The 12,844-nt window shown below is 42.9% G+C and overlaps 1 protein-coding gene across 1 annotated transcript in view; it reads left to right on the forward strand.

Moving 5' to 3' along the window:
* TBC1D22A (TBC1 domain family member 22A) overlaps window positions 1-12,844 on the forward strand; it is a 2,197,648-nt gene that overhangs the window by 1,337,643 nt on the left and 847,161 nt on the right. The window contains exon 10 of the mRNA XM_086967294.1: window positions 701-776. Within this exon, the coding sequence (XP_086823420.1) occupies window positions 701-776 (76 nt within the window). The remainder of the gene's footprint in view (window positions 1-700; window positions 777-12,844) is intronic.

Consider the following 12,844-nt stretch of genomic DNA (forward strand, 5'->3'; position numbering starts at 1 on the left):
TGTTATAATAAAAAGTTATTAATTCACCCACAAAGGAAGAAAATGTGTACTTTATGCCTCTTGGGGTTGTATGCCTTTGCCATCATGGTTAGACTCCTAAATGGTATTATATTGTAATTGCATTTATTACATTATCGTTATTTCAGTTATTACCCCTGACGAGGCGTAGATGCTCTTTTTTGGTGAGGAGCACGCTACTCCAGAACCCAAATAAATTAGTGTGTAATTAAAATAGTGAAATATGAAAGTAATTTGAGTGGTGGATGTGTGTGTTAGTTATTTGGATTGAGAAGGATAGCGGAGGTAAAGAAGAGGAAAAAAAGGTTTGTATTTATATAGCTCTTGCTGCCCTTGATGAGATGTTGAAGCGATTTTCAGCGAGGAGCAAGTTACTCCAGAACCCATAAAGGATTAGTGGTGAATTAGTATAGTGAAATATGAAATTTATTTGAGAGGTGGACAAGTTAGTCAGTTATTTAATGATTTAATGATTTATCTAACAAACGCCATTGCTGTTGCTGACAGATCAATCTCAGTGTCATAGACAATGCTAGCAGTTACCCCAAAACTGTTAATTCCATTAGAAAATTAAAGCAACGCCCATTTCCACTTACTACTACTCTCATCTACCTCTTCTCCGTGAGACAATAACAACATACGCCCTGACATTTTACACTTCTTTTCTTTCGTTCCTCTTTAGGATAACTACACCTTCGCCCAACCAGGGATTCAAAGGAAAGTGAAAATGTTGGAGGAACTTGTTAGCCGAATCGATGGTAAGTCCTGAAATCTCATTTAGACCCTAAGTGGCTCTTCTGCTAAAGTTGTGAGTTAAAAACTCCGCGAGTCGCCTGGCCAATATCAGTGCGCCTAACCGCCATGACAGTCGCGAGCGCAGCCTTTCGCAGGCCGTGTCCTCCTTAATCAGGTGGCGGCGCAGCCAGTCAGGTGGCGGCACGCCGGCCCGCGCGCGCTCACCGCTGCGCATCCTTTAAAGGAAAGCCACCCGAGCATGCACCACTTCCATTACTTTTTATTAAGGCTGTATAATCAAAATTCGATGGCAATCTCTTTGCAGCAGAGTAATGGCCGCAAAGAAGAGGCAGCCAGCATCCATCTCGCATTAAGCGCGATGATTGTTGGAACGCTGCAGAGCCTCGGACCTTGTTTATGAGCGTCCTTCGGCACTTCGTTATGTGTCTTTCAGCATCGTTTTGCGATCAGAAATGGCTGAATAATTTCACCGCGGTACCCAATTAATCACTTAAAGCTGGATATAACATCTTTTATATTGTAGATAAACAGCTGTGCGCCTAAAGGGTAATTTCTGGTTATGCTTCTATGTTTTGGTTGGGCATTTTGAAATATTGTTTACCTTCGTCTTAAAATAATTCCCTAATATGAAACGCTCACTGTCATACACTTATAGCAGATTGCAATTATATGGGGTTCTTCAGATAATGCTCGCCCTGTTTGGTCGTTTGTTAAATTGATGAGCAGAACATTGACATAGCGCTGTCAGGCGGAGCTGAGGATGCACTCGTTTGCCACCGCTCTGACAGGTGTGAAGCTGAATGCGCATTGCAGTGATAACAACGACTATTTAGTTTAGTTAAGGATGTTTGTTCGTACGAAAATGTGTTTTTGCACACCTACGCTTATCACTCCTTCTCAAAAAACGTGCAAGGAGCTTTACATAGCGATTATAGATGAACCCCCAGGTTGATCCAAAAAAACTGTGGAACATTAATATATGGAGCGGGGGATAGAGGAGGGGGGCGTGTGTGTGTGTGTGAGGGGGGGGGAGGGGGGGGGGGAAGGAGTGCCTGATCCAGTTACTTTCATTTTTCATTCAAACTCCCTCGACGCGTTTTACTATCCACTAGGTCAAAAACTGCTGCAAACAATTACCTTAAATGTGGACGAAGGTTGGTCTCTTTCGAAGCCTCAGAGTGTTTTATGCTTCTCACCATAGCATAAAATTCTGGATAAATATGTACTAAATGAGGAGAGAGCTTGGCGCAGCTTTGGTCGTTTTTCTTGGTTATGGGCTTATGTCCAGCAGTTTTTAAGAGGTGTGAAGAGAAAGCATAAAAAATATAGCATATATGAACTTTTAAGTTCAAGATCCTATTCGGAAACAAAAATGGTATCTGTCTCAGAAGTTTTTTCTCCCATTAGTCATCTCCCCGGCTTAGTTATTTAATGAACCTAAGTTATTTAATGAACCTAAAAGGCTCATATTGACTAGGAAGACTTGATAGTTTGGCTCGTCTGACCATTATAAATTTCATATTCTAGATCTCTAGTTCCTGACATATGTCTACAGAAAATGATGCTTGGGCATATGGTAGATGGCTGAGCACAAACTAATGGCTATGAGCCGAGGGCACAATGAATATGGGTGGAAAAAGGCTTTCTGCATCATAAAAAGAGTGTTAATTTGATCTATGGACACATTCTCTGATTTGCTTTTTTTTAATGTCGCCAGCTCTACAAACTGCAAAGCTAATGAAGATTTATTTTCTTAGAGGGAGACAGTATCAGCAACATTTTGTAGTGATGGGAAATCATTACTGCATCTATGAAGGGCTACACCAGGCTCAGGTAGACTGCTGCATGCCTCTGCATTTGTCCTGCTACACTATAGTGTCCATGATAATCGCTGAAACCCCCGCTATAATACCTGACAAACCAAACCCCTGCTGCCATGACCTGAACTGAATCACTGCAGTCCCAACACACTCCCCCATTCATCTCCAAACCATATTTCCCTCCCTGAGGAAAACAGACAAAGTAATAGGTGTATTGCTTGAATTAATCACAGCCTCTGGTTTATTACTATGGGCTGCAATATGCTTCATAGTTTTTGTGTCCACCATGCCATGTCAGACAGGAACCAGTTATATACCAGAGTAGGTCTCCTTTGAATGAAAACAGAAGCAACATCAGATCGTTTTCAGCCTATTTTTGCGTCATCAGTATGGTGCAGCTTGAGTAGTATGAAACAGTGGGCATGAGTCCTGCATCTGTGCATACCCGTCACACTTAGAGCATTGCATATAGGAAAACAACACTGCTTGCATGTTGGGGAAGGAATATATGACGATACAACGCGTTAAATTCCAACGCGGTATGTTACATCGCGGTTTTTACTTCGCAAGTCGTTACGACTTTCGCTGGACTTTGGAATAGTATGATTTACTATTCCATCTCCAGTCTGTGCGGACAGTCTGGAAAGTGTTGGAATAGTATATCATACTATTCCTTAGTGTACAGCACCATCCAGCGCAAGTCATTATAATGACTTGCGTTGTGAAAACCGCAATGTAAAAGTATTGCGTTTTAAATGTTGAGTGGTAAAGGATGTCTCCCAGGGGTAAGTCATGAACCATGTTCCTTATGGGTTGCCTGGTGCAGGATGTGCTGCGCATGTGTTGTACTGCCAGGAATTCTCATGCACAGACTGGCTTGATGGGCCTAGCTACTACCCTTCATTCGAAGCTGACCGCACTTGGGAAACTTGATGTCAGTTGAGCAAACTGAGGTTTCCCAAATACATTGATAACTAAGGCCTAGCTTAATCATTTGCCTACCCCCCAAACAACCTCTGAGGTACAAAACTAGCATTATTAATTAGTTTATACAATTCTTAAACCCATATGCACATTTATTGCTCTTTTCTCACTTAGAGGAAAAAACGTTACCCTTCTCTGTCACCTTTACAGCAGCAGAGAACCACCAATCTCAGTTCACAAACCTTGTTCGTAAAATAATAGCCAAGGCTGTGTGGAGGAATGGGTAGCTTGCCACAGGCCCAGCTGGAAACAAATCAATCTCTAGAGCTGTTGCAAATGAATATGTTTCTCTCTTAAAAACAATATTTCAGATGCAAGGTTTATAAACATATTCACAAACCTTCGCAAGGTTTGGGCAAGAAATTTCAGGTTGTTGCCAAATGTTAAGATATTTTACTTTACAGTTGGCAAAACACCTATGTAGGAATGTGTAATGAGAGGAAAATCAATAAAAGGGGAAGGGGAGTGGGAGGAGGGTATGGCAGGTGACCATACTGAACCAGGAGCCCACTGGGCATAGGTTGATGCACTGTGATGTCAGCGTTTGGGGCAACTTAACTTGACACTGTCAGGACAAGACTGACAGCTTACCTGTAGCTTCCTGCACGTTATTGTAGGATATGTTCTCACACTCAAGAGGCTCTTGCACTGGGCATAATGCACTGTGCTTGTATCCCACTGTGCATTGCCAAAACCTATGCCTGGTGAAATGTAATTGAAGGCATAAACACAAAAATAAGTTATTTCTAAAAGTATGTATAATGTGCTTCAATAGAAATTTCTCATAACTCATGTTATTTTATATTATAATATAAATATATATGTATGAATTTTTTTTCTTCAAATATATAAGTTGACAATACTTTGCAAATAACTTTTCTACCATGCAATGTAATGCTGAGATTTAATTTTAATGGAATCCATATCAATATTCAAGATGGGATATCGCATTTTAATCTGTGTTGGACTTCTTAAGGAGCATATCATTATCTGTATTGTGTATATTCTTAATCAGACCCTCCAGGATATCGCGATTTCGCGATTTGCCGCAAAATCGGCACTTTTTAAAAAATGCTGCGATTTTTACAAAAATGCCCGCGAAATCGGCATTTTTGTAGAAATCGCGGCATTTTTCGCTATTTCCTGGGGGGTCTGCTTTATGTGGCTATCGCCTGTGCCTCTGTCTCCGATGCTGCACCAAAGCTCCTCAGATACTCAGCAGCATTGAAGCGTCACAGCGGGATGGCAAATCTCACACCTCCAGCCCTTGATGACCTGTTAAGAGGTGCTTCGAAGGTGACTGAGAGGGAGGGGCTGCCGGTTCAGGAGCAGCGACATCTATTCACATGCAAACAGCCCTGAATGTGTCATGTCTCTGGCCAGATTACACCCCTGATTACACCGAGGCAGCACGTGGTTCTCTTCACAGAGCGTAATTACTGTCACTAAATTGTAAGCAAACCTCGGTTCTTCAAACATGCAGTCTATAATTTAAGAAAATACAGAAATGGCACAATCGCACCCACACTGATTAACAGAGTATGGAGGACAATCAGTTCAATCAGTTCTCTTAGAGTATCTCCTGTAAGTACTGTACATCACAGTGGGGGATGGCATTTTAAGCAGGGAGCCTGTCTTCTCGTTGTCTTGTGCAGGAGGGGGCGAGGAGCCCAAGATGATACTAGAATACTGCATGCCCACCCCTATTCCCACCCTGGTGGATCCTGTTCCCTCTCCTGTGATGGCTCCTGCCCTCCCCTCAGTGATGGCTCCTGTCCCCTCATGTGGTGGCTCCAGTCCAGAGGCGCAACTAGAGCCACATTTCGGGGGGGGGGGGCTAAGAAAAAATTTCGGGGGGGGGCTGAACTTTAATCAGTAGGCAGAGTGGAGCGCAGAGTCGAGCTGCAGGGGCTCGTACAAGGGCTGAAACAATAACAATGCCTAATTAACATTCAAATGGTCTTTAAACGACCTGTAAAACGTTCGGGTGCGGCTCTGTGTGTGCCCGGGATCTGTCTCATCCCGGGCTGCCACACATGACGGGGGGGGGCTGAAGCCCGGTGAGTTCATTGGGTGTTGCGCACCTGCTCCAGTCCACCCCCCGCCTGTGATGGCTCCTGTCCCCCCATGTTGTGGCTCCAGTCCACCTACACCTGTGATGGCTCTTGTCCCCCCCTGTGGTGGATCCTGTCTCCGCCCTGGGTGGCTTCTGTCCCAGTCCTGGAACGGCCCCTGCAGCGAGGGTGAAGTTCTTGATGGGCCTCTTCTCAAAAGGGCTCAGCTCAAAATTAATATGGAAAGGTCGGCGAGTAAGTAAGTGAAGGGATGGGTGAATGGCTGGATGAATTAGTGAAAGGGTGAATGGATGAATGAAAGATTGAATAAATGGATAATGAGAGAGGATGGATGAATTGATGAGAGGGGAAGGATGGAGAGAAAATGTAAATAGCTGGATGTATGGGTGGAAGGGTAGCTGATGATGGATGAGGGGAAAGATGGATGAGGGGAAGGATGATGGATGAAGAGATGGATGGAGGGGAAGGATGGATGGATGAGGGGAAGGATGGATGGATGGAGGGGAAGGATGGATGGATGGATGAGGAGAAGGATGGATGGATGGATGGGTGAGGGGAAGGATGGATGGATGGATGGGTGAGGGGAAGGATGGATGGATGATGGATGGAAGGATGGATGAGGGGAAGGATGGATGGATGAGGGGAAGGATGGATGGATGAGGGGAAGGATGGATGAGAGGAAGGCTGGATGGATGGGTGGGTGAAAGGATAGATGGATGATGAGGGGATGGATGGATGGATGGTTGATGAGGGGGTGGGTGAAAGGATGGATGATGAGGGGAAGGGTGGATGGATGGATGATGAGGGAATGGATGGATGATGAGGGGGCGGGTGAAAGGATGGATGGATGATGAGGGGAAGGATGATGAGGGGAAGGATGGATGGATGGGTGGGTGAAAGGATGGATGGATGATGAGGGGATGGATGGATGGATGGTTGATGAGGGGGTGGGTGAAAGTATGGATGATGAGGGGAAGGGTGGATGGATGGATGGATGGATGACAAGGGGAAGGGTGGATGGAAGGATGAAAAGGGGGGAAGGGTGGATGGATGGATGATGAGGGAATGGATGGATGATGAGGGGGTGGGTGAAAGGATGGATGGATGATGAGGGGAAGGATGGATGGATGATGAGGGGAAGGATGGATGGATGAAGAGTGGGTGGGTAGATGGATGGATGGATGAATGATGAGGGAAAAGGATGGATGGATGGATGATGAGGGAAAAGGATGGATGGATGATGAGGGGAAGGATGGATGATGAGGGGAAGAACAGATGGATGGATGGATGCATGGATGATGGGTGGGTGAAAGGATGGATGGAAGGAAGGATGGCTAAGTGAAAGGGTCGATGGAGAGAGAAAGGGAGGATGGATGGATGACTAAAATAGTGGATGGGTGGAAGGATTAGTAAGTGAAAGGATGGCTGGATTGGTGAAAGGGTAAATGGCTGAATGGATGAGTGAATGGATGGATGGGATGAAGAGTGGATGGATAAGTGTACAGATGGATAGGGTGAAAGGGTGGATGGATAATGGAGATGAGTGAAAGGATGGATGAGGGGATGGATGACGGGATGGATGAGTGAAATGATAGATGGAAGGATACATGATGGATAGGTTTGCAAACGGTTGAATATGTCTGGAAATGGCTGGGCTTACTTATATACTATTGCGCGACCTCTGATGTTTCTGTAAAACGTACCTATTGTCCTGAAGTTTTGTCCTGAATTTTGAGCTCCTGTCCTGAATTTGTGCCCCTGAATTTTGACCCTTTGTTCTGAATTTTTACACTCACTGTCCTGAATTTGCACCAATGCCAGTTGGTCACCCTATTCGCTGGCTTGGAGACGGAGCGCCGTGCAGAGATGTCTGTCCCTCAAGATAAACAGACAGAACCACTCAGCCGAGAGAGCTGAGGCGCACACGGGACGGGGTATCTGCAGAGGCGCGCTGGACAAGGGATGAAGTCAGAGGGTTGAGCTCACCTATTGCAGACCATTTCCCCCTGGGAGTGAGCCATGGGAAAAATCCTAGAGGCGAGAAATTTAACACGGGCGTCAAGTGGCCCCATGTCATGGGTGTCAACTTCAACCAGTCCCCGCTTTTAAATCGGAGACGATTTGCAGGCTTACATTTTGCAGCGAAACTACAAGTACCAACATGCAGTTCGCTACTGTTTAACAAGTGACCACTTGGCGGTTTTGACTGCTCTTTCTCTAGCGGTTAGGTCTGTCGAACGGGCATCCGGTGGGATATCACGCCGTGTTCAAAATACACTGTACTATTTAACATGCTTACTAATAAAAGTGCAGCAGGTACAGTGGCACCACGCTCTAAGGCTATTGCAACACACAAACTGACCTGCAATGGTACGCCTCTTCTGGCGCAGGGCTTTGTAACGTGACGCATCTGGGAGATGCGTCACGTAGTAAATACCCCGCACCATGGTGCATCTTTTGCGCCGCCGCTGCGTCACAAAAGTGACACAACGGCGGCGTAAAAGCAGCGCAAGGGGCTTGTAAATCTGCCCCAAAGTGTCTACATTGTAAAGAAACCAAATATACATAGCTTCATGTCATTAAATAACTAAAAAAACTAAGATATCTGTGTTTGTTGTAGGAAAAATGGCCACATAAAATGCCGCAAAATTGCCGCTAAATTTCCATATTTGTGCCGCTAAATTTCCATTTTTGTGCCTCTAAATTTGCTAATCCATGCCGCTATATCCTGGGGGGTCTGCTTAATGGATGCACAAAATGCAGTTAGATAATGTATAAAACAACATACCAGAAAAACACATGTTTAAGTCAATCCTTAAGTGTATTTTCCCATCCTATGTCTATGAACTCTCATTTTACCATTAAAACATCATCAACCTAGTGGCCTACTTTGTATTGTTAACTGACTTTTCTAAGAGACTATCTTTTCAAGTATAATTCCATGTTGTTTTCTATGCATCAGTCTACTATTTGGATTGAAGCTCTCATAGAAAATACTTGAGATTAATTTGATAATTGAACTCATGGTGTAAGATTTTCAATTTCTTTATCTAAAATGGGTATTAAACATTCACACTCTCCAGCTCTTTCAAATTCAGTAGTCTGATCTAAAACTGAGAACCAAATATAATTAATTTAATGTTTCAACTCTATGAAATGCACTGCCACTAATGCTTTGTTTGTATATCAAAATTCTTAATATCCCATGTTCTGTCCAACAGTCTTCATTTTCTTCACTTTTTCCATATTTTAAAGTATGTAATCTATGCAACATGATATTTTGAGGTTATAAACACAGAATTCGGTATTATATCTGAAGTGGACCCATTGAGGCCAATTTGATATTCTATATTAGGGCGGTGTACACATTTTCCATTACTACATTTCAACAGTTATAGTAATTCAACTTCAGTATATAAGGATTCAAAATGTATGTGAAGAACGATTCTCATAGAACCGATTCTCATAGAAAGGACATTCTCATACTACTTTTGAAAGAGCTGAAGTACTGAGCAGACTCTAGTTGTCCACACACAATTCAGGGAATAATGAAGAAAGGACATAAAACCCAAATTAGTATTTCTATCCAGGTCTATGTACAAAGTAAAATGATAAAAAAAATATTTAAAAAGTATTAAAAGTCAATAAAGTTTGAAAATGAATTGAAGAATATCTTTCTACAAAAATGTATATTTGCATACAAACAAGGTAGGAATATGAAAGAAATGATAACATAAGTATTTCAAAAGCAGTCCATTGCACAAACTTTAAAGTAAATACCAAAACCGGTATGTATTTTTGCTTTATTTTTTTCTAAAACTGTTCAAAAGTAATTTAAAGAGACTATGTACATCACCATTCTACATTACGTAAAAACAAACAATGTCGGTCAAAGGTTTTTCAACAATTGTTAAGGTATTCTGATTTTACTATATAAAATGCTCTAGTGGTAATTATTATATTGGTAAACTAGGAGAAAAATCAAGAGTATATGTACAGAACAAAAGAGCACAATAGGAACTTGAAACAAGAAGGCGTCATTGTCAGTGCATTTTACTCAGAGGACATGAAATCAATCCAGTTGGACTCTTTCTCTGATAATATACGTGGATGGTTTCCTACCCTTCTGAAATTGGCAATCTAGTCTAAATCCTGTATATTAATTTGATTGCAAAATTGAACATCTTACTGACCCATGTGCTCAAAACAGACAAATAGAAGGTCTTTTAATGCCCAGTATTAACCAAGAAAGAAGATTGGTATTATTGTTACTTCCACTGGATTCAACCCCAGCTTTCAGTTATTAAAAGGTGCAGCAAACATCTGTTGTCATTGTATCATATTTATATAATGTGTCTGCTTGTCAATACATCAAGCTGTTTAGTTGGCATGAAGTGTTTATTAACACCTTGGCTGCTTGAGATATTCCTCTCCTGTGCTGGGCCCTAATAGAAATGGGTGTGGTCATGACGAGCTCAGCTCGTCATGAGCACACGAGCACTGTGCCTCATGACGAGCTGAGCTCGTCATGAGCACCAAAGGGGTTAAACAGAGACAATTCCAGCATTATGAGAAAGCAAATGTTGCAGTCAATGTATGTTACACCTTAAAATACCGGCTTCACAAGAGTATAGTTTACTGCTAAAAGCATACCTTTACACAACGTTCCAAAATCACTAAAAATACTTTTGTTAAAGGAAATTATGTTTATCTTCTAAGATAATTTGCTAATCAATATAGTACAAAAAATCATACTTTTAAAAAACTGTTTCCCAAAATCAGACTTTTTCCACCCAACGTTGTAATACCCTTGCCAGTGCACAGATTGTTAGAAGAGTAAATATTTGCAGCACAAGTGAAGATGTCAATAGTAATGTGATATGTGATGTCATCAATTATATAAATGCTACTGTAAATAATAATGTCCAAAAATCAATAGAAGGGAGGAAGAAGCAGTGATTCATTCTGCTTTCATACTTAATAGTTTATAATCAAAAGAGAATGAACCACATATCTTAAATAAGCTAGGAGCTAAAAGTGTTGTACAAAGGTCCTCATACATTCTAACCCATGGGAAGCAGTATATCTTGGTTCTCTGCTTTAGAAGGCTAGGTGGTTGGTTTTATCATTGTGTCCTTTTCTGCCTGAGTTTCCCATTCTCCAGGCAGTCAACCTTCCTCCACCTGGAGGGAGACCATCTGGTTCTTTGACGGTCCTGATTTTGATAGAGTTAGCGCAAACAAGTGATAAATTAAAAATTCCTCCTATCCTGTAATATTGTTTTCTTAGTTAAGATGAGGTAAGATTAAAAACAGTGTGTGATGCTCTGGTGGATGTGTGAATGGTCCACCGCACCTATATAATGATAATTTCAGTGGTCATAATGTTTCAGTCCATGGGTGTCTTTAAAGATCGGTGGCCTTTCATCAGGACCTTAGTCATAGCGATAACATGATAGATCGCTTTGACACATTGGGTAACTTAATGTCACTAAACCATCTTTGTCATTATTTCATGTAATTGACGGGTTTATAGATGATGGTTCTACCTCTAACTTGGGAAAGATAAAGAAAAAGTGAAAAAGGAAAAACATGTATATTGTTGCTTTATATAGATTTCATATAGTGTTGCTCAATTAGGTGCTTAGATGTGTAATGCTACTTGCAAATGTGACACAATCTGTGTGCTATACTCATGTAATTTCTCGTTAAATATGACAGTAAAGCATTAATAATCAATCAGGGATTGATATCAAGAAGCCATGCAGTTATATTTGTTGGCATCAAAGACCTACAAAAGGACATAATACAGTGATTTGTGCTCAGTTGATAAGAAAAAAGTCTATGGCTGTTAAGTCATCGTTAAGTTTGTGTAAAGCATATCAATAATTTTACTCCTACTTTACACCACAAGAGACTGCGTTGAGGATGACATTAAACATGTGCTCAAAAACATGTGTTTTGGACTTGGTCCTTTTTGGAAGGTTCGCGTATGAACTTTTTGCCTTAAGCTCTGACATGGTGGTAGTGGTTTTATGCGTCTGGGCACTTTAGCACTGTGGCTCAGTGTAAAATGCGTGCGCACTCTGAGTACGTGTGGTGAGATTGCACTGCCCTCCCATAGGAAGGCATGGGGTATAAGGGTGTCCATGGTAATTTCTGGTATGTGAGGAGTGCAGGGCCGAGTTTAGTGTGTATGAACTTGTGAGGATAAATGCTGCACAATGGTGTGCGGAGATTTATGGGAACTGGTGGAGAAATGCCACTTTTTAGAAGTTGGCATTTTTGTGTGGTATGTGTCTGCCTGTCTGATGTGAATTGCATGTCTGGCTTGTGATTGACAGGAGCTGAGGGGTGTGGGTGGCTCCAGTAGGGGCAGGGTGAGTCAGCGGTAGGCTGATGGGACACTTGGAATAAGAGTGGTGGGAGGGGTAATCCCCTGACTCTGAATAGGAGGGTGCTTCCCTAGTGAATGCTGGCTCTTCCCCCTGTGGTATGTCTGATGATGATCCCCCCCTGACAAAGGGGAAGAGGAGCCTTGTAAACAAAATGCTCCAATCCCCCCCGAACCAGATTGTGCTGGTTCCTCAAGCCCTGTGCTGTGACTCAAAGGGAAATGCTAGTATAAATATTGGGGTGTGACCCCATGAAAAGTGTTCTGTTCCTGACTTGGGGGGCCTGCTGCTGCTGGGCTCCAGAATGAACCACAATGAGGGACTGCCTCCCTGCTGGAGCGCCCTGTGTGCTGGCCTGCCTGGGCCCAGCCTTTGCCCCCTGGACTTTGGACTTTTATCCCTGGGTGCGCTTTCTCTGTATTGGGGAGAGTGCTGGAGACTTTGCCCTAGCGCTTAGAGAGTGCTTCTATTTTTAATTTCCAGCTCTGGGCTGTTGCCTGGGGCTTCCCCCGCATTTCTGAAAAGGCGGGTGCCCACCCTGCACTTTGAATTTAGTTATTGGCGGGTGCCCATCCCGCATTCTTGCTTATTTACCTAGCGGGAGCCCACCCCGCTTTGAAGCCAAGAAATCACCACCGCAGCCAGAGAGATTGGAAGCTGCAGTCGACAGAGAACGCAGAGCTGCCCTGTGTGAGGAAGAGCTCTGCATGCAGCAGCAGAGAGGGGAATGTTTTGATGACGGGGGGGCACGAGGCATTCAAGGAGACGCTGCATGCTGAGAGGAGAATCTGCCAGTG

Source organism: Lissotriton vulgaris, chromosome 1_1 (genome assembly GCF_964263255.1).
Source record: "Lissotriton vulgaris chromosome 1_1, aLisVul1.2, whole genome shotgun sequence".
Lineage (NCBI taxonomy): Eukaryota > Metazoa > Chordata > Amphibia > Caudata > Salamandridae > Lissotriton > Lissotriton vulgaris.